General features: G+C 38.8%; 1 protein-coding gene across 1 annotated transcript in view; it reads left to right on the plus strand.

The window, feature by feature from the left end:
* The window catches only part of wdpcp (WD repeat containing planar cell polarity effector), a 75,697-nt gene that overhangs the window by 48,059 nt on the left and 4,631 nt on the right, over nucleotides 1-23,007 (plus strand). The window contains exons 10-12 of the mRNA XM_028468909.1: nucleotides 2,680-2,813; nucleotides 7,047-7,235; nucleotides 15,369-15,957. Coding sequence (XP_028324710.1) covers nucleotides 2,680-2,813; nucleotides 7,047-7,235; nucleotides 15,369-15,957 — 912 coding nt within the window. The remainder of the gene's footprint in view (nucleotides 1-2,679; nucleotides 2,814-7,046; nucleotides 7,236-15,368; nucleotides 15,958-23,007) is intronic.

The raw sequence follows: 23,007 nt of genomic DNA on the forward strand, positions 1-23,007 counted from the left end.
GAGCACATGAAGCTTTTCATCTGTCCAATGTGTGTACTGAATGTGTGTGTGTGTCTTTGTGTGTTTGTATAGTTATTTCCATAATTTTGTGTCTGTAAATGTGTGTGTGTTATTGTGTAGTCATTTCCGTTTGTGTGTGTAAATGCATGTGCGTGTTTGTGCTTGTACTTTTCTTTGTTTGTATGTTATTTTTAGTGTGTTGTTTCTTGTGTACGCGGGTGTTTGAGGGTTAAATTGTGAAAGTGTGTGTTTTCTTTGTGTGTGTATGGTTTGTGTGGCTGTGTGTGTCTGTATGTGTAATATATTTGTTTGTGCATTTCTACATTAGTGTGTTTATATAAATGTGTCAATATGTATGTTTATGTGTATGTGTGGTATCGTGTGTGTCGGTGTTTATGTAGTTATTTGTATGATTTTGTCTCTGTGTGCAAATGCGTGTGTGTTGTTTCTTGTATGTGTGGGTGTGTAGTACTTGTTTCAGTGTTATTTTGTGAATGTGTGTTTACTTTGTATGCGTGTGGTTTATGTGACTGTATGTGTAATATATTTCCTTGTGCTTTTGTACATTAGTGTTTATATATATATATATAAACATGTGTCAATATGTGTGTGTGTGGTAACATCTGCGTGTGCGTGTTTGTGTAGTTATTTGCATGATTTTGTCTCTGTGTGTAAATGCATATGTGCATTTGTATCTTTTTGTATGTACATTATGCTTGTGTGTTGTTTCTTGTGTTTAGAGCACTTACTTGAGTGTTATTTTGTGAATTGTGTGTGTGTTTTCATTTGTGTGTGTGTCTGTTTTTTTGTGTATGTATTGTGTAATATGTGTGTCATGCATGCGTGTGTGTGTGTGCTTCTGCGTATGTTTGTGTTTTTTCTGCGTATGTTTGATATCATGTGTGTGTTATACTGTTTGTGTAAGTGTGTGTTTCTGTGTGTGTGTTTTTGCGTATGTATGGTATCGTGTGTGTGTGTATTTGTCTTATTTTGTTTGTGTGTGTGTGCACGTGCACGTGGGGTCAGATCAGCCACCTGTCTCAGACTGTGTGCGTCCCTTCATTTGGAAATGAATGGGATTATTTATAATCCCGTTTATAGACACCCACTGAGATCAATACTAAACTGCCTTTAACTCGATTTGTCTGTAATCTATTACAAAGACGCTTACCACTGCATTAAACCTTAATGTCTCTACTTTTCCGTTTTAAGCCTCCAATGTTTTTATTTGTTGTGTCTGATTTATAATCCAACTTCAGCACACGGACACGCTGGCCTCATTCAACATGTCGGCTTCCCTGTTTACACTGTTTGTTTATTCACAATATTTGCATATTAATTTAAAAGGAGATGACTTGAAGTGTAATCATCCCAGTAAACGCATGTTTATAAATACACATACACGTGTGTGTGTGTGTGTGTGTGTGGCGTGGTTAATTGGCGGTTAGATTTCTAAATCTTGGGGTGCAGCCTTGCTCACAGACTCAAAGCAGATATCTGAGAGACATGTGTAACACCCGGCTTTTAATTGGTTTCATAAACAGATTAATTCCAACGCGGAGGGGGGGCCTTAATGCTAATCAGCGTTTCAACGCAGCAGCTACTGAAGAGTTTTGCATGTTTTTCTGCAATAAGGAGGAGGAACAGGAAACAACAGCAGGGAGGGGCGACGGAAAAGGATGAAGAGTAAGGATGCACAAAAATTATACCTCTAGCTGCGTTTACATTACCTTTGGAAATGCGCAAAAAAAAAAACCATTAAAATATCTCAAAAAAGCTTTCACGCAATTACACGCCATAGGACGAGACGTACCTGGCCACATGACCACTTTTGTCCGAGAAAACATGGCGTGGTACGTGTGGACAGAAGAGCAGACTGAGACATTTCTTAGATGTGAAACAACAAAGGAAGGCAGGTTCGGAGCGTCCATCTTTCTGCAGCAAAGTTTCACCGGATGAGATTTCATAACCTTCAATGGAAGGGGCCCACAATTGTGATTGTCTGACCTGAGGGCCACATGGTCAACATTCATGTCAGCATTTAAAATATTGACCAATCTGAGCATTAACACTGGAAAGAGCAAAGTTTTATGTTTTTGTCATTTTGTATATTTTTCTCTCATTTTGTGTTTGTTGTTGTTTTATTGGTGATTTTGTTGTGTGTTTCTTGAGGTAATTTGTTGTTATTTTATTGACGTATTCTGTTTTTGGAGTCATTTTTGTTTTTGTAATGTGTATTTTTAGAATGATTTTGTGTATTTTTGTTCTCATTTGTATATTTTTCTGTCACTTTGTGTATTTTTCTTATCATGTTCTCTTTTTGGAGTTTTTTTTGTGTATTTGTATTGTCATAAGGTGTATTTTTAGAGTAATTTTGTGCATTTTGTTCTCGTATTCGGTTTTTGGAGTGATTTTTGTGTATTTTTAGAATAATTTTGTGTATTTTGTAGTCATCTTTTCTGTTTTGTGAGTAAATTTGTGATTTTTGTTGTAGTTTTTTGTTTTTGGAGTCATTTTTTATTTATTTTTGTTGTTGTAATGCGTGTATTTTCTTTTTCTATTGGTTTATATTATTTTGTGTATTTTTCTGTCATTCTGTGTGTTTATGAAGGTTTTTTTTTAATTTATTTGCTCTTTGACATGATGTTTGCATGTCTTGTCTTGTCCTTTCGTCTCCAGCCGTGCTGAGCGACCGATTGGTACTTCTGTCCTTCCTGGAGCAGAGTCATGTGAGCGTGGTTTACCTGAAGAGAAACCAGGACTCTCCAAAGACAGAAAAACACACAGAGAAACTCAACCTCGCTGAGATCAAGGTAGAAAAAAATATTTTAATGTCACTGCTTATCCTGCAAAACATCCAACTTAATGTAAAACACAAGAGAGTGAAGTTTCAGATGTTAACTGAATGCTTTGCAGATTCTTAAGTATAGTGTTATATAGTATATATATATATATATATATATATATATATATATATATATATATAATGTTCATTTTGTTTAATTGATAAACAAATACACAATACATTAAATTGTTACATGAACATGCACACAAACCCTTGGCCATTATGTGTAATCTGTGTATCTCTGTATATGTTTGTCTTTGTGTACGTGTTTTATTATGTGTATGTGAGTGTAATGTTGCAATGCAATGCCTGGTTATTGCTATTGCTATGCTAATGCTAGGCTAATGTTATGCTAAGGCTAGTCAATGTTCATGTTTATACTAAGTTAAGGTTAAGCTAATGCTAAGTTAATGTTAATGCTAATGCTAATGTTAGTGCTAGTGCTAGCTGATGCTAATGCTAGTGCTAGCTAATGCTAGTGCTAGCTAATGCTAGTGCTAGTGCTGGGTAATGCTAATGCTAGTTTATGCTAATGCAAAAAATATTTTAGTCCCAAAAGTGTGGTTTGCGTCCTATTGCAATAACTTAGCACACATTTATACTTGTGTTTTGGGTGTAAAACAACCCTTGACCATTATTCTGTGTATCTTTGCGTGTGTAAGTTTGTCTTTGTGTACATGTGTTAATAGGTGTATGTGAGTGTGCTGTTGTGTGTATTTATTTTCAGGTGTGTGCATGCAGGTGTGTGTGTATCTCAGAAGCACAGACTGTGATAAGAACCCCCTCCTCTACACACACACACACGACAATGCATGTGCACGCATTCTGCTACAAACACACACACACACATGCACGTCACTATGGTCCAGTGGGCTAAGCTGGAGAATAGGGGGTGGCTAAACTAATCCGGTCCACAAAAAGTGTTTTTTGATTATTGCTGACCAGCAAACAGCAGCAGAACAGACCAGAGGAGCAGAGAGGGTTCAGGGTTTAGATTCTGGGGGGGTGATGATAAAGGGAGGGGATCTGAGTGCGTTATTAACCCAGTGATTTTACAGGTTTTATTTTCTATTTCTAATCTGTCATTGATCTTCTCCCTCCTCTTTTGTTCCTTTCATTATCAGGTTCGTGTGTGTGTGTGTGTGCGTGTGTGTGTGTGTGTGTGTGTGTGTGTGTGTGTGTGTGTGTGTGTGTGTGTGTGTGTGTGTGTGTGTGTGTGTGTGTGTGTGTGTGTGTGTGTGTGTGTGTGTGTGCGCGCACCTCCATCAGTTTGTGTCCATAACATAGTGAAGGGGGGGGGGGGGGCAGACATGGACCACTGCCTCACAAACCGACATGACTCCCACACACTCAGAGGATGTGTTCCCACATTCTCACTGTGGGACTGTTTACTGGGATTCTAACATTACAACAAGCTGTCCAACACGGAGCCCATCCACCTTGTGTGTGTGTGTGTGCGCGTGTTCGTGTTTTTTTTTCTGTGTATGTTTGGTATAGTGTTTGTTTGTGTGCGTGTGTAGTGTATGCACACACCCAGTTGTTAGTTGTAAGTGTAAGTAGTGTTTGTGCGCCTTTGTGTGCGTGTTTGTTTAAGTACAAAGCCTCCTAATATGTAATGTTATGCATTTGTGATTGTTTGTGTGAGTGTGTTTATTGTGTTGTGTGTGCGTACAGTATGTTTTTATGTTTATACCGTATGTGTTTGTGTGTGTGCATTTGTGTGTGTTAACACGCATGCAGTGGCACGTTTGTTTGTTTGTTTGTTCCTGTGTGTTTGTGTGTGTATGTGTTTGTGCACATGTATATATTTTTTTGTGTTTGTGCACATGTATATATTTTTTTGTGTTTGTGTAATTTTGTGTGTTTTTTTGTAGACGTGTGTCATGTACATATGATTGTGTTTGTGTGCATGCATGTGTGTTTCTGTGTTAACTAACGTTTGCGTGTTTGCCTTTGTGTGTGTTTGTGCGCCTGCGTGCGTGCGTGCGTGCGTGCGTGCGTGTGTGTGTGCGTGCATGCACATGTATGTCGTTTTATCCACCCCAGATTCTAATTGTGTTGTTTTTGTTTTGTAGCATTATATTGTGTGTTTTTGTGTAGCCATGTTTGTGTGAGTGCAAGTGTGCGTGTATGTTTGTGTGTGTTTCTGCACTCTGAATGTTCACAACTTTCTGTCCACACACACACACACACACAAAGTGCACATGTGAATTTACCCGTATTTGTGAGTTTGTTTGTTTGTGTATGTCTGTGTGTGTCTTTGCTTCAGTGCCACGAGGCCTCATTACTGCACATCTTTGGTTTGAACCATAGAGCGCGGCGGAGCGTCCCAAAAATATGCACATCACTTTTACAACATGACCGACAGAAGAAGAAAAAACACAAACGTTAATAAAGAAGGAGAAACAATCAAAGATATCAAAGGGGGCGGGGTTTCACTATGTGCGTTCAAAGTTGCCATGACTGAACCCAGCTGAGCTTACAGTAAAGTTTCCCACATGGCTTCATCAGAACTGAGGTTTTTCACTTTAATATCAGTTGGTTTTCTCACGTGATTGGTCAGAAATCTGATGTAGGCGTGGTTTACGTCCCATTCCTGGGTCAAGAAGCAAACAATTTGCGTATGTGTTTAAAACGCAAATATTGTAATACCTAAAGTGTCATTTATTGTATTGTGTCTTAACTGTGACTGAATCCTCACAGTTTATCAAAAAAATAATTATAATTAAAATTAGATATACTAGTACTAGTACTACCGTATTTTCTGTCGTATAGGACACAATTGTTGTGATTTAAATTTGAGGATGTGGCCAATACGGCAGAGCGCTCTAAATGTGGATTTTTAGCCTGGATAATGCTGCATAGAAATATAATAATTGTAATTTAGAATGTAAGATATATTGCATAATAAAATGGTAGCAGAAATAAATAAAACAATTATAGTGTAATAGATTTTAAATATATAATATTTAATAAATGTACAATGATATAGATAAAATAATAAATATAAAACAAAGGTGAAATGCTTTTTATGTCATTTTCTCCAACAAATATTGCCCTAGCATGTTTTTCTTATTAAAATGCCTCTATTGTCTCGTTAAAAGTTTTGATTTTCTTTTGCTTCAAATAAATAGAATTTATATATTATGAAAGTACTTTGTACTTGGTTATTTGTATTTGTATAAAGTATATAAATATTTACCAGTAAGTACTTTTAAAAGCAACTATTCTTGAAATTTTAAACAAATACATAATTCCAGCAAGTTCATTGTCTTCTTTTTTTGAATAATATGTTAAGGTTTCATTTATTCAGCAACTTTTAAAGTTGTCTGAATAAATTAAACCTTAACATATCTATCTATCTATCGATAAAAGCAAGGAATCTCTGTGTGTGTGTGTGTGTGTGTGTGTGTGTGTGTGTGTGTGTGTGTGTGTGTGTGTGTGTGTGTGTGTGTGTGTGTGTGTGTGTGTGTGTGTGTGTGTGTGTGGCTCAAATATATCTGCGGTTCAGCAGGGACAGACAGAGCTGAGACTTTCAACATGGCTGCTGCTTGGTTCAAGGGTGTGCAACGTCAGATTTGTTTGGACTGCAATGATGCTGTTAATAAATTATTTCATAAAATTTTCCACCTGGAGCGGACAATTTTATGCATGTGTGTGTGCCCGTGCTCGCAGCGGGCCGGGCAGAGGCTCTGTGTTGTAGCAGAGCTGAGACAGGGGGGCTCAAGGAACGGTGCTTCATGGCCGGGGCAACGCCACCACTCCGCTGGGGTGGCTTCACTTTTTGCTCGCGTTGGGTGAACCGTGTGTGTGCGTGTGTGTGTGTGTGTGTGTGTGTGTGTGTGTGTGTGTTTGTGTTTAATTCAGAATTACATTTGCATTCGGAATTAAGTGTTTACAAGGTCAGTTTAAAGAGGATTTAACTTTTATTCTGAATTAAAAAGGAACTAAAGCTCCCATGTAAACTATCCATGAAAAAGCTACTTAACCTCCCACTTTTCTATAGCAAGACGTACTTCCTACGGGCACTGCACTAGTTGAAATAAATATAGCGTTTCATAAAGGGTTTCAGTACTTCCACCACCTTTGTGCTGCTTTGTGTGTCTAAAACTCACACTATCGATGATGTTTGAGTGGATAGATGATGCAACAAATCTTGTCTGTATCTGTACTGACCCAGGCTTTGTGTGTGTGTTTCCAGTCGGTGTATTTGGAGGCGGACAGTCGTCTGGTTCACAGATGTGTGGCCCTAAACCGTCCACAGGATCTGGCTCTTTGCTGGTGGAACCATGAGGAACCCACGGAGGAGGAGCTGAAACCTTGGACATCATCAGAGGAGCAGAGGAGAAACTTGTTCCTGATCAACTGCTCACATTCTGAAGGCCTCAGGGTACGAAAACACATGTAAACACATCAACACAATGGGTTAAAACACACAACTTTAACCAAGATAGAACAAACTCAAAGAGGAGTAACAGGCTGAATAGTAATCAAAGTATTTAAGAAATGTAACCGTAACTGTTGAGATTCAGGAAGAGAAGACACCAGGAATGTTCCATAGAATACAAGTCCTCTATAACAAAATGATTGCTGCGCTTAATTTGTTAGTTACAACAAAAGATGTTAGTTACGACAAAATGTTAGTTACGCAAAAAATGTTTATTACACAAAACATGTTTGTCACAACAAAAAATGCTAGTTACACAAAAAAACTCTTCTGCAAAAAAATGTTAGTTACGCAAAAGATGTTTATAACGCAAAACATTTTTAGTTAAGACATAAATGTTTGGTATAAGAACATTTTAACTAAAAAAGGTCTGGTATGACAAAAATTTAAATTGCAACAAAAATTGTCCTTCACGACCAAAAATGTCCTCTACGATAAAAAATTCCATTAAGACCAAAAAGTCCATCACGTCAAAATGGTCCGTTACGATAAAAATGTTTGTGAGAGATAAACACGTCCCCGAGAACAAAATATTTCCCTTTTAGCAAAAATGTCCATTATGACAAAAGTGTTGGAATAAAAATGATGCAACTGGTCGAGATTCCTAAAGTGTCTGTTACACAAAAAACGTCCATTACGAGAAAGAACCTTTGGGCTCAGGAGCGCCCCCTACTTGCATTAAGAGTACTGCCTGCATTACTTGTTGCCTTTTCACTGCGACTAATCATGTTACTTAAATATATTATATGAATCATGTTTAGATTGAGGTTTCCCAACCAGAGGTACGTGTACCCCAAGTGGCACGTGAGCATGTTGCAGTTGGTACGTAGATGTACGTGTCACACTTTACCTTAGGTACAAGGAAAGTCGCTAAGCTAACGATTTACGTGAGGGGAAACGCCCACACGCTCTCGCATCTCCGTGGCCCCTGGCTAAACTCACCCATGAGCCGCTTCTGCGTTTTGGCCCCGCGCCAACAAGCACATGAAAGACCTCAAATCACTGAACCGGGCTTAGCTTCTCCTCGCGTACGCCGGTAAGTATATGCAAAGCGTTAACCACGCCAGAGCAGCGAGAGTTGTATGTGCGAGAGGAGCACGAGGAGCGTTGCCAATGGAGGAAAACAGATGAGGGACGGGAGGAGGCGGGAGGGTTCATGAATATTGAAATAATCAAAGGAAGATGCTATTTGGCTGCTTGTGTTTTTTTTGGACTCCACTTTTATCTCAGCTTCACCTATTCTCCACCCTCCGCCCTCTCCAACTTCGGTTCTCCTCGCCTCCACCACATTAAAGTGTGTTCACGGGCTGTGCCATGGCGCCTCTAATGAAAGTGTTTGTTGTCATTTTTTCAGATGCGCGGTGTGAAATTAAGCGAGCACTTTATGTAAGAGCCGTGGCGGGAATCAAACGGCGGGCGCACATCGGGCAACGCCAGCTACTTCAATCACTTCAAGCTCATATATATGTTCCTTTTGTTCAGTTCGCTATCTGCGGCACTAAGCCAATTTTCTCGCCAGTCTCTCAGCATTTTTAAAGTCTGATTTTTTTCCCTATGTGGTCTTAATTCGTAACGCAGCCCCTCCGCCCTCCCCACGCTGATAAGTGGAGCCGTGAGGGAGAGGAAAACACTCGTAGTTGAGTTTTTAATGCAGCTGGTTAACATTTTTAATGATCCTCCCTTCATGCTTTCCTCCAAACAAACACGAGCTCTTCAGTGGAATGTATTAATCTGACTGCAGAGAAGATTTGAACTGACTGGTTTGCTGCTTGTTTGTGAAAACACTTTGTTTTTAAACCTGTTATCTGTCAGCAAACAGTCCCTCTGTAGTCGTTTGATTGACGTCTGAGTGAATTCTGCCGTCTTTCAGTTGTTATTGAGCATCAGAGAAGAAGTGCAAATTAATAATCAGTGGTTTGTTTGTTCCTTTCAGACGCTACAGTGGAAATGTTGTTTGTTAAAGACTTAAAGACGTGTTGGAACATCAAATAGGAGTGCTGAGGAAGCAATAAAGTAACGCTGATTTATGAAGAAAACAACATTTAACATGGATTTAGGGTTTAAATTAACACTTTGACCTTTTAAGGCATCAAAAGTTCTCATACAGAGATAGACCAACTTTTTGTAATATAATATTATCCTTCTATATTCTTTAGGGCCGGGCAATACCAACCAAAAATCCTATCTAGATATTATTCAGTGGTCCAGTCTTTGGTTTTTAGCATTCAAAATAAGTTTTGAATGAAAACTTTATCAATTTAATTAATATATACTGTCTCACTCACGCATTGCATAGAAGAAAATCACAAAAAATATATTTATATCAATACATCACCTATTCCTACTTTTTTGTTTTCTTAGTCCAAAAGTAGAAGGAGTCTTAATCATTTAGCAGACAAACGAAACAACTGTTATTAAAGCTTTAAAATCCGAACAAAGTTTTTGAATCATCTTTAGAAATGAAAAAAATGTCTTTTCAAATGTGAAATACACAAAAGCAAACTATGCTTTCACCCAACCCGGTGTTGACTTGTATTTTTTGTTGATTCTATTTTGAGACGAGGTATACACAAATATGACCAAAAGTACATCTATCATTGATTAGTACATTTTGATTTGATTGGAGTTGTATTTATTTCAAACATATAAACAGAATATCATATGAAACAAAGAAAACAAAAATATTCTCAACACAATTTCGCAAATCAATTTACATTTCCAAAAAGTAGTGGGAAGAAGTACATAATTTTACTTTTTAATGTTTCACTGTCCAATAGAACCAACATCTGGACTTTATTTATACAGTACTTCATTTTTTATAATTTAATATTAAATATTACAGTATATTATCCTATTTGATATCATATATATATATATATGTAAAATAACTATATTTATATATTTATTAGTTGTTGTTTGTATAAGTGCATATGAATAAAAAAGTTGTCAAGTTGTCATTACATCGGTCACCTGAAAATAATGGCGTATAGAAGGAATATGAAACGGCCGCTGCACAGATGTCCCATTCTGGTTGGTTTTAGCTTTAACAGCAATGTTTAGGAGAGTTATTTCAGTAATTTTTAACTGTTCTCCCAGAAATATGTGTTTAAGTCAGAGGGAAAACGTTACTTAGTTTCTTCTCTTTATTAATAAAGTGTTATGGAAAGGAATATGAAACTGCATAGACTGTCAGAAAATGCTTTAAACCTCATTGGGGTGTCGTTTTTCGTCTTTCCAGTTAAAAAGCTGCATGTTAAAGTGCCCGCGTGGAAGATTTGTTTCTAGTTTGAACATCGAGTCGTTTCACTTTGACAGGAACACATCTATTATGTATACGTCTGTAACGAAAGGCAGTAAAAGTCATGTTTTAGTGGTAAAACTGTAATCCATATCGGTGCATTGCTAAGTACTATAATCACCGATGTGACAATAGTCGGCTTCACATTCCTAAAACTTTGCGGTGCCACTCAGTATCCAAACACCACGTCCCCCCTCCACCCCACCCCACCAACCCTCCACTCTCCGTCTCCCCCACGCTTTCTCTGCTCCGTGAGCTGGAAAATTGGCTTGAAAAGGCCACTGCTGTGAACAAGGGCCAGCCACACAGTTGGGTCCGTCCGCTTTATCTTTCACGCCACGGAGGGAGAGAAAAGGTGGTGAGAAGAAAGGAGAAGAATAGTTTTGACCAGTCACTGAAACCAATAACCAGTAGAAAGCTACTTACTGGTAGCAGGTCTGTCTCTATGTCCGTCTGTCTGTCCCTCTCTGCTCTTTGCATCTTTGTCTCCTCGTCTCCATCCTGTCTGTCTCTCTCCTCTCTCTCTCTCTCTTTGTTCTTTATCCTTTCTCATCATCATCTCTGCATATTCACAGGTATAGTAACACAGTACATTTTTAGGTCAATTTATCAAATATTTTCACGCAAAATTATAAACACACATCTGGAAATATGCCACAAGACCGTAAATGTTAGCAAACATTGCAGTTGTCTGAATAAATGAAACCTCAGCATATCATTCAAAAGAAGACAAAAAAAACTTATTCCGCAGAAGTCAAGGACACATTAAAGCAAACAGCAGACGCCGCTGGAGAAGACTGGCAGTTGACAGTTGAAACATGTCAGGAGATCACAGTAAATTTCCTGAAAAACAGTCGTCTGAATAAATGAAACCTTAACATGTTATAATAAAGATAAACTATATAGTTATAAAACTGGTTTTAAAGGAATTAAGGTTCAAAACCAGTACAACATCAAATATTATCAAGCAAATCAGCAGCCCCCTAGTCAGCTTGAATCTAAGGAAGGAAGAAGAACTGAGGAGGAAGGTTTTAGAGAGAAAAAACGCCTAAAGGTAGCAGTTTACATGTTAGGTGTAACAGTTTAACTGGAGATCAATGTAAGTAGTGACAGAAGTGAGGCTTTAATGCTGCCACTTAGTGCTCACATTAATATGAACTGCTTTTACATTACAATACAATAAAAGCACAGTAAACATGACAGCTGTAAAAAATAAAATATAAACAGTCACAAGATAACTTTGTCACTACTTAAACCATAACACTCTTAACCATAACCCATACAATGATAAGATGAATATGAGGGGACATATTCAAAACTCTTTCTTGATGTTTAATAGTAGTTTTGATGTCCGTCTGCGTCAGTTTAGGCTGTTCGTTCAGCTTGCACACACACAGTACACAGATTGACCCATAAACCAATCAAACCAGTGTGTGTAGAAGCACACCATCACACGTGTAACTTACACAGTCGTCCCACCGTCTCATCACTAATCTGTTTTTTTGTTTTTTTCACTGATCGCAGCAACATGAGTTTGCACAGTTTAGAGGCTTTTTGCCTCTGACAGATCCGAACCGCTTCTGTTCTTCAGTGAGCGTTAATCTCATAATCAGCTGCGTTGCCGTCGGGCTGTTTTGCTTACCTCTGCTGGGTTTACATGAAGCACGCGGCCATAAAGATGACCGAGCGTCCGAATGCCGCTGCGTTGGCTTTAATGGGCATTAGGAGATCCTCTAAATCTCAGTCTGAATTTCTGCTGCTGCTACCAACATTTACACCACTGGGCATAAATTCAGGGACACAAGTGCAGTCAACACTTTATATAAATCCATACAGCACTTCTGATATGTGAAACCTTAATTAATATATTCAATATAGCTTCAAGAATAATACAAACAAGCCCTGTGAAGAGTTATGCCAGTTATGCTAGAGTTATTACTCATCAATTATCTATTACCTCCTTATATATCAATATGTTTATAGCCAATCTATTATGCCATATAATAATTATACTTGGAAATGTTTAGTTTTTTTTATCTATTTTTATTTAAATCAATACTTTCTCAAATCAAAAGTCAATAAAAATTATCACAACGATAAATATTTCACAAAATGGGAAAAAAGATGGGATATGTGCTGTCTTGTGTGTTTCATTCATAATTTTGGTGTCTCTATCATCGTTTTGTGTTTTTGTTGGTAGTTTGTCATTTTTTGAGTTAATTTGTGTCTTTTTCTTGTTGTTTGTGTTAGCTTAGCACGTAGCCGGGCTAGTTGTGCCGGTTCAAAGGGGAAAAGGGGTGTGGCTATGTTATGCTATGTGTAATTGAGATTTTAAAAAGGGAACTATGCAATTATGGACTGATAAATCATTGTATCATTAACGTATTGCACATCCTCACTCAGAAACCAATCACAAAATAACATGGTCACTATTCCAACTGTAACACCAGCTCACACAACATCATAAAGCAATCAAAGTTCAGAGTTGTCATGGTCACAAGATAACACGTTCACTAGTTGATCCATAATACTAGTAACTGTAACTCTTACAACTGCTTGTACATCAGCTCTTTAACAAATTACACCACATCATTGACTCTTTTGTGACTAAATTCTGCTTTAAACGTGTTGTGAGAACAAGAAAAAAGACTAACAAGAGACAAACAAGACCAGGAGAGACAACACTGATGTGATTTTATTGTTTTCAATGATATACAAGGAAAAACAAAGTTCTCAGTTCTCGCCTTTAGTCCTCAACATACATCTCATCTTATGCTTTTCATGTCCTCGCCTTACAATGTCCGCCTAATTTAATGTCTATTTAATGCATGTACAACAGTGACATAACCAAGGATACGCCACTTTTCCCACAAATCAGGCCTCCACACATTCCCAGTGATCACCAACCCCCCGGGGAGCAGCAGGAGCTGGCTCTGAGGGATTATAGACAGGAGAGAAAAAGCTTTTAGGGGGACAGTCATCTGCTTCTCTCCGGCTGCAGACCACAGACGGGCTAAAAAAGCCCTGCCTTTCTCCCGCTATAAGTCCCTTTTTGGCAATGCCTGCCAAAAAACTGGGCCGAGCAGCTTTGGAAAAGGAAAAGAAGGCAGGCGAGCAGCCGATCCCCCTTTCTGTCTATACGGCAAAAAGAAATAGTCTCATTTAGACAGAGCTGCCACGGTCAAAGCAGGGCTGTGATGGAGGCTTTGCTGAGGTGAAATCTTCCCTTTTAAAGGCTGTGGAGCTGCTCCTGTCATCCACACGCTCGCTCTGGCTTCTCGTGGACGTTTTATCCAAGGTGCCACCCGTGACTCGGCCCTGTTTCTGTCACTGTCAGCCCAGGTTGGGAGGCCAAGAACCAAAATCAACATCCTGGATTTGACCACTGGTTGAATAATCTCCAGATTTCCTAATTTTATCTCCATAAAAATGCTTCTTTTCTGTGTCAGTGCTGCACTAAGCTTCTGGCTTTTGCTGCAGGTAAATAGAGGAGGTTGTTTATCGCTGAGTGACAAACTGTGTCCTGCTCAGGGAGAAGGCGGGACTAACCTTGAATTAAACATGGACCATTATTATTAGTTGTATTGATTGACAGCTAAGTGTTTTTGTTGAGTGTCGACCGATAATATCATCACTACCTTGTATGCATTTAAATAGACAATGAATAAGGTTTTAACTATGAAATGTGTAATGCCTTGGACATGAAGTCTTCAAACAACCACATTCAAATTGTCCGTGCGGCTTGTAGTCAGGTGCGACTTATTTTTAGATTTTTCCTCATTAATTGTCTTTATTTTTAAGAGTTTTTTATTTTTCTGTCAATATGTGCACCAAACGTACACCCCTAAATGGCTGGAGTAAGCTTAATTTGCCTGAATCTAAATTAAGAGGCATTACAATCATCGAACTAGAGGCTAAAATAAATTGTCACTCATTTGTTCTCCACCTCAGAGTTGATGCAGAAGGATTTCACCGTCTCTCACACATGCAATCCTGCTGATTATTATAGTGCATTTAATCATCCAAGGGGGCCTCTTATGACGATGACATCACCTCAAAGCCCTCGTGTGAAGGCGAGTGTGAGGTCATCATGAAGTAAATATGAGGAAAAGCTGAGGCCATGAATAAAGACGTGGAGTGAGTTAAATTAGAAAGTGCATTGACCAAAAGTGATCAACTGATGATCTTATAAGCTGAATGTTTTCAACCCTCTTCAGAAGTCTATTTATTTAGTTGTTTTATTGAATTCAATTTACTTTGAAATGTACATTGATCTCCTGACATGCTTCGACTGCCAACTGTCAATCTTCCGCAGAGGCATCTGCTGAGTTTTTTTTGGCCAACTTGAAAGTTCTACCAGACATTTCTAAATTGTAATAAATTATGTATATTTTATTATTTTTACTGTAGTATTACGTAAATTTGTATATCTTTCCCTTTTGTAAACCTGCCTTTGTTTACTACCGTCAAATGAAAAGCTGACAAATATTTTTCTACGCTTTTTAGATGAAGACTTTGTGCCTACATTGTGTTTTTGAAATGCAACTTTTGACTGAAATTAATCAAATATCAAAGTAAAGGTGATATATTCCTCATTAGGTTAAGAAAGCAACTGACCTCATGTCAGTAAATATATTAAAATGTTCCTTGTCTTTTAATTAGGACCTAAAGCCAGACTAGTCTACATAAGTTACAGAGAACCTCTTCATGGGAATAAGAAAATGTATAAATATTTGTATTGATTGTGTGGATAATTCTGGTGTTTGTTTTTCCCTCAGGTGGTCAGCTCTATCCGGACTAACGGGAATCTTCTGGATTGTGGCTTCAGCCGCCTCAAGCCATTCCACGTCCTGACGGTGGAGACACCTCCAGCCTGTGAGGCTGGGTCCTGGGCTGAGACTCGTGTTTACGATTGTTCTGGAGGTCGGCTGCTCCGCCTGTCCCTGGCTCGCTTCCCTCTCCCATCCCGCCCCATCTCCTGCTCCCGCCACCCCTCGGAGAACATTCTCCTGCTGGGTTTGAGCGACTCGTGGTTGGTGCTGTTGGACCAGCGGCGGGGGGTGACTCTCCGGGCATGCTGCCCCCTGCCGCTCGCCCTACTGTCGTGGCATCCTGCAGGTGCAGCCGTTGTGGTGGGAGGAAAGGACCGACTGATGTTCTTTGATGTGGGTTTGACGCCAATCGACGTGGCGTTGGTGTCAGAGGAAGTAGCTTCAGATGAGACATTATCATTCTCTCAGCATCCTAGCTGTGCCGGAGGCCTGGAGGGACTGTGGTGGGGCAGCCTGGAAAGAAGCCCGGAGGAGACAGATGTGGTGACACTGGCTTTCCACAGAGGACCAATGGGAGCCTTGAGATTCAGACTGGGTACGTGACAATGACATTGCACGCACGAGGAATAATGTGATCAATGCAGGTTATATAGATAATCTTAATTATGTTCTGATAATATCCAACTAATAAATGAGTAGACAAACAAACATATAAAAAAGAACAAATTCACAAAATAAAATATTAACAATCAGCAAAAGAACCAATAAACCAATAAACTAACTGACAACTAACTAATGAATGACAAAGAAAGAAATGAAAGAACAAATGAACAAACAATCAAATATACTTGCTAAATCAAAGACTAACTAACTAGTTGGTTAAAACATAATTTGATAAGCGCATTGAGATGACGTTGTTGTAATTTGCGCTATACAAATAAAGTTGAATTGAATTGAACAACACAACAAGCTAAGGAATGAACAAATGAACAATCAAAAGTATAAACCAGATAACTAACTTATTAACAGAGGAGCTTACGAATGAACAAACGGTTAAATGTAAGAGCTAACTTAAACCATTGAATGAAGCAAGGAGGGAATAAACAAACATTTGAGCGACCATTTTAAATGATGTACTGACTGACAAAGGAGGGACGGAATTAATGGACAAACAATCGAACATATGCACCAACTAAACAACGAATCAAACTCACTAACCAATTGAATAACTAAGTAATAACTAGTTAACAATGGCAGGAATACATGAAAAAACATTCAAACAAAGTTAAAAGTGACCAAAAATTGAGTTTCAAAAACCACAGAAAGTGATTAAAAGTTGCAAACTAGAGTTGCCAAAAATAGACAGAAAAGTGGTAAAAAGGGTTCAAAGTGTCAATATTGGAACAATTAGTAGGTACAATTACTTAAAACTGGCAAATAGTGGGTGTGACAAATCGTGAATGCAGTTAAATTGACTAAAAAAAGCATTAAATATAGTGAAAAGAGGTTGAAAATGACATTAATGGGTCAAAATATGTGACATTTGGTGGTAAAAGTGGTGGAAAGGGTTTTTAAGTGCTGAAAATGTCTTGAAAGTGGAACAAATGTGCAGAAAAGGCATTGAAAATTGATAGAGAAGTGGAAGATATGGGAGTAATGTAGCAAAAATGCATTAAAAGAGGCAAAAATATGGCAAGAAAAAGTGAGGAAAATAGGTTAAAATATGGTACGTTTGGTGTAGTTGCAGAAAAAGGGTAAAAATGAGCAAAAATGGGCTCAAATTGTTCATCAAATATTCTTAGTTTCTTGAGGGCAACTGTCCTGACCCCAAGGTTGAGAACCCCTGCTCAGTGAGATGCCGTATTCACCCTGATGAAACCGTGGAGTGTTTGGGTCCACACCCAAAATTTCAGCCTTTGAGCTGTGAGCCAACGTTCCTCACCTGAGGAACAGGACATCTTTAATTCAATTAAACTATGCCAGGACTGAACTCTTCCTCTCTATTTTCACTTCCTCCTCCTCGTCCCAGTGACTTCTCCCGCCCAAGGAAGGTAATTTGTTGACGGGTGTGAAGGTTAGCAGGAGTCAGTGCTCTCAGAGGTCATTCAATAATCGCCCTGGGGCCACGCGCCCCCCTCCAGGTGCATTCTGGAAAGCACTTTTCCGATAAATCGTTCCGAGGACTGAGAGTCCCTCGGGCTTCAGATAAAGTTTGCCAATCAAAATAATTTCTCCAGCTCAACCTCAAACACACGTGCAGCATCTTTAATTGTGACTTTGGAAAAGAAGACGTGACGACGACGGAAAACTCAGCTGAAGTTTGGAAGCAGGAGGGTGTGAGTGGAAGTTGTGGGCTTGTGTGTGCGCGCATGTGTGTAGGTGTGTGTGTGTGTGTGCAAAGGGAATGAGGAGAGTGTCTTCCAACAATAGCTTCCTCTCCTGTGATCGTCTGCCAAGGTTTTGATGAAGAAAGTCACTGCACGTCTTTCCTCCATGATAATTCCCCCTCCTCCTCACACACACACGCACACACACACACGTATATTCTTCTATTTCTGCGTGTGCACATACTCCAGCCTGTGTGTTTTTTTGCCTTGCTGTATTGACTCATTTCATAAGGCCCGCTACATGACAGGAGGAGTGAGTCAGGGGGGGCGGTGAGCAAAAAAGACTTGGCTCGGCTCCAGGTTTTCTTCCTCTTTTTTCTTCCATAGAAGGCAGTGCGTCTCCTACACACACGCACATACACACACACCACCCCCTGCCTGCACCCAGTTATCTCATCTGGGCACACGTTGGCCGCGGCTGTTTAGGGCAGACCAGAGAGGGAGAGTGTCGCAGGACGTGCAAGAAAACACCATTTCCTCCTGTTTAAGAGGAAATTACTTAATGAACGAAGAAAGGCGGAACGGAAGAACAAATTGACTGAAAAAAGGCAGGAACATCTTAAATATACACTGGAACAAACTCTGGATCAAACTGTAGGACTAATGCTTAAAGTAATGCTTGAACTAATACTAGAATGGACAGACAAACACCAGATCAAAGACTATAACAAACAAACAAATGCTGAAATGAACTCCAGAGGGGTATTCCATAAAGGCGGGTTAACAAACTCTGAGTCTATCCATAAACTCTGGGTCAACATACCCAGCGATGGGAAACTCTGGGTATCTGATTCCATTACAGCTGGTTTGAAGTGGGTTAATCAACCCTGAGTATGTAAACCTTGGGTTACTTACGTGCACGCGTGCGACAAAAAGCCATCATCAATGGATCAGAGATTTAATCGAGCTGCCATGGCAACCAAATGGAAAATAGTGATTTATTCACCGTAATGGGTGAAATAAGCCGGTGTTTGATGAATATGAGCCTGTTCTAAAGGTGTGTTCAGTCTTCAGTGACTATAGTGGCTTAAATCACCCGTAATTAGTCACACTTTTTGGTCACTTCATCACTTTATTGCTTCAGTGACGTGACGAGCGGTGAATAATATGAATAAAATGTGTCAGAGGAGACGTGTCAGCTGCATAGGATGTCTACATAGAGAGCCCTCCTGTTACACTGGATATAAAGACAGTAAATGCCGCTTGATATCGCATCATTTATATTGATTTTTTATGTAATATTGTCGCCAGAGTCATCTCAACGTCCTAAAAAATGTCATAAAAAAAACACTGAAGCGGGACACGAACCCGCAACTCGTCACTTACAAGCGCAGTGTCACAGTTCACTGAGCCATCATAACTTCAAAGATGCATGATCTACAGATTTAACTGTATAACAATATAAAACAACAATTGAGCCTTAAAAGTGGATTTATTTAAATTATCATCTCCTCCTTTATATTATCCACAGGTTTGTATCCAGTGAACTTTACTACAGACGTCAGTAGATGTTTTAATGCAGATCAACCTCTCAGTGTCTTTCACTTAATGATCTACATCCACAATGTTAGAAAGAAAACTACCGTTTGCACAAAAAAAAAAAACAAAAAAAAAAAACGTAAAGCAACACAACATTAGTAATGATGTGAACACGTCTGTGGTGTGTGATGTTACTAATGTGTTTCAGAGAAAAGTGTTAAGGTTTATTAAAGTGTTAAGAAACGGTGTTCAGGTGGGCGGAGCCAGGTAGAAACCCAGGGTTTCTTTGATAAAACCTGCCAGTGACCAGGTTTAGTTCACGGACAATGTTGCCATGGTAACATACTCAGAGAAGAACATACCTCGCTTTTTGGAATGGGATACTCAGAGTTTCCCTCATTTGAGCCAGAACATACTCAGAGTTTGAACATAACCCGCTTTATGGAATACCCCTCAGAACAAACTCAAGAATAAACACTAGAACAAACAACCAAACAAACTCTTGAACGATTATATTAGAACAAAGGCTAGAACGAAAGTGAGTGCACGCATGAGAACAAGCATGAAAACAAACGCTAGACCAAGCAAACAAACACTAGAATAAACGCTTCAACCAATACTTGAACAAGCTGTAGGATTAATACTTGAATCAACCAATACTAGAACAAACTGTAGGACTAATGTTAGAACCAACCAATATTAGAACAAACAACCAAACAAACTTAAACGATTACTCGAACAAAGGCAATAACAAAAGCGCGAGCATGCAAGATAACAAGCATGAAAATGAATGCTAGACCAAGCAAACAAATATGAGAATAAATGATAGAATAGAATAGAATCCACTTTATTGGCCAAGTTATGTAAGTTATACACACGAGGAATTTGACTTGGTGAACTGTGCTCTCTCCAGTAGTGTAAACATTAAATAACAGAAAAAAAAAATATATAAACGTAAATATAAACAGTAGTTAGACTAATACATGCAAAACTAAATAAGATAATATAGCAAGATAACAATAACAAGATAAGATAATAATAATAATAATAATAATAATAATAATAATAATAATAATAATAATAATGAGATAATAGTGCAGTAGTGCAGTGATGAGGAGATGATTTAACTGCTAGAACCAACCAATACTAGAACAAACTATAGGAATAATGCTTGAACCAACCAATACTAGAACAAACTATAGGAATAATGCTTGAACCAACCAATACTAGAACAAACTGTAGGAATAATGCTTGAATCAACCAACATTAGAACAACCAAACAAACTTGAACGATCACTCAAACAAAGGCTATAACAAAAGCGAGAGCATGCAAGATAACAGGCATGAAAACGAACGCTAGACCAAGCAAAAAAACACTAGAATAAATGATTCAACTAACGTTAGAAGAACCAATCCAACACTAGAAAAACAACCAATCAAACTCTTGAAAGATTACTAGAACAAAGACTAGAACAAAAGTGAGAGCACGCATGAGAACAAGCATGAAAATGACTCCTCAACCAAGAAAACAAACTGTAGGACTAATATTAGAACTAACACTAGAACAAACAAACTATACATTGAAGATTATAGAACAAACACTGGAGAAAAACAGCTGGAATAAATAAATAATGCTGCAACAACTACAGTAAACGCTAAAACGAACAAACTAACGCTGGGGGCTGTTTGGGGAGCTGGGAACACAAACTGAGCCACATCAAGGTGATAAAATGATCAGCTGTTCTCCAATCGTTTGGCCTGAGTCCAGTACTATACCTGTGCGAACGCAGCCTAAATCAAACAAACAAATGCCGAAACCAACACTAGAACAAACGAACTCTGGAATGAATGCTGACATGTGCTAGAACAAACTGTAGAACTAATGCTTAAACAAATGCTGGAACAAAAGCAAGAACAAACAAACGCAGTGAGCTCTGGGACAGAGAAAGGAGCTGTTAAACTCTTCTTTGTTCTCACTGAATTTATAAGCACTGGTAAATTGTATAGAATTCATAACTCTATTGTTGCTTTACAACATTAATGCAACATTGAGGAGGAACTCAAAATGACTGACATTATTCTGCACGTGATTGTTTGGCTTCATTCGTGATTCCTCCCTATGCTCCTCTGTGCACGATTCCGATTGGATGATAACCGACCTTAATTACCTGTGGTATTTAAAAACTTAACTTCCTGTATGTACAGACTGTCAGGCCTCACACGCAACACCTGACAAGTGTGTGTGTGCGTGTGTGTGTGCGTGCGTGCGTGCGTGTGTGTGTGTGCGTGCGTGCGTGCGTGTGTGTGTGTGCATGTCTGACTCAGGTAAATAGTTTGTCAGGTTTAAACGGCACCCTCATTGAATACATATTCCAGAATTATAATTATAATTATTATAAATTCAATCTTTTCTTAAGTTATTAAATATTCCACAACCTGTCAGGGGGGAGGATGCATCATAGTGCATTAACACAAACTACTGGCACACGCACACAAAGAGCACACTGAGGATTAAACAGAGCCATTGATTGATGAGTCAATGCTATGCTAACAATCCAGTGCTCCCCAAGAGTTTAAAATGATCCACTTGATGCTCTCACTTCACTCAGAGCTCCATGTTGTCTCATCACTGTGTCCAACTACTGTGAAAATCTACAATTTTTACACATAAAGAAAAGGAACTACAGAATATTTGCACATTAAAAGCCTTTGGAGCAGATATCTGTAATGTACTAGAGTATATCTGTCAGATCTAGATTATTGTATGAGAACCTTTTGTTTTTAATTATTGTATCTCCTGTCTTATCTTGTCATCTTGTGTCTTGTCACGTCTTGTCTTATGTTTGCTTGTCCTTTCTTGTGTAATCTTGTCTTGTTTGGTCTGGTATTATCCTGTTTTAAATTTCCTTGTTTTGTCTTTGTCAAAAATAAAAACAAGACTTCATTAATTGACTGTTACCTCTGCCACAGAGGTAATATTTTCTCTGCTGTTTGTTTGTCTGTTTAAAATCCCTATTTCTCATCATTAGCAGAATTTCAAAAATGTATTTCTCAATCTTTTTTAGATATTTTGACTCAGGTATTTTGGGGTTTGTTACGACAAGTTTCGTCCAGATTGGAAAAAATTGGCAGTGAGTCTATACATTTGGACCTACTGTATTGTTATTAATGGAGATATAATTTTTTTTCAAGCCTTCAGCAACTCTGGCGACTAGATTACATTGAAAATCAATGTAAATGAGGCGACGTCAAGCGACCTCCCTTCCAGCAACTCGCGCGATCGCTGGATCAATGTTTGGTTTAAAGTGTGAATGGTCATGTTACCATGATCAGGATCACTTATACAGATCATGACTGACAATATCTGGAAATGAGAAGATTTGGTGCTTGTTGGAGGTCTGTAACCTTGCCTGCAAGATGGATTTTCCTGGTGTTCACAAACTCCAGAATCCATCTTGTGCTGTTCCCGCCTTTGCCTTTCGAAACCGAATCAAACCGATTTGAACCAATCATGAGGCAGTGTTGTGGTTTAGGGTGAGATATCCAGGTGTGATGAAGGCAGAAGCGCCGAAGCAAAACTGGCGCATGCACAGTTTCGTGGAGAGGAACTAGATGGGATACCGCTATTAGCATAGCTCCAAGTCAAAATAGAAAGATGTCGACGCAGGAGGATGACGTGCCCTTAACTCACATACTCGTGTTGCAAAAACAGCAAAAGTCCCTCATTGACATAATGACCGCAGCATTACTATCCTAAAAGAAAGTTTTCACCAGGGGAG

The sequence above is a fragment of the Gouania willdenowi genome, chromosome 15 (assembly GCF_900634775.1).
Source record: "Gouania willdenowi chromosome 15, fGouWil2.1, whole genome shotgun sequence".
NCBI classification, from domain to species: Eukaryota; Metazoa; Chordata; class Actinopteri; order Blenniiformes; family Gobiesocidae; genus Gouania; species Gouania willdenowi.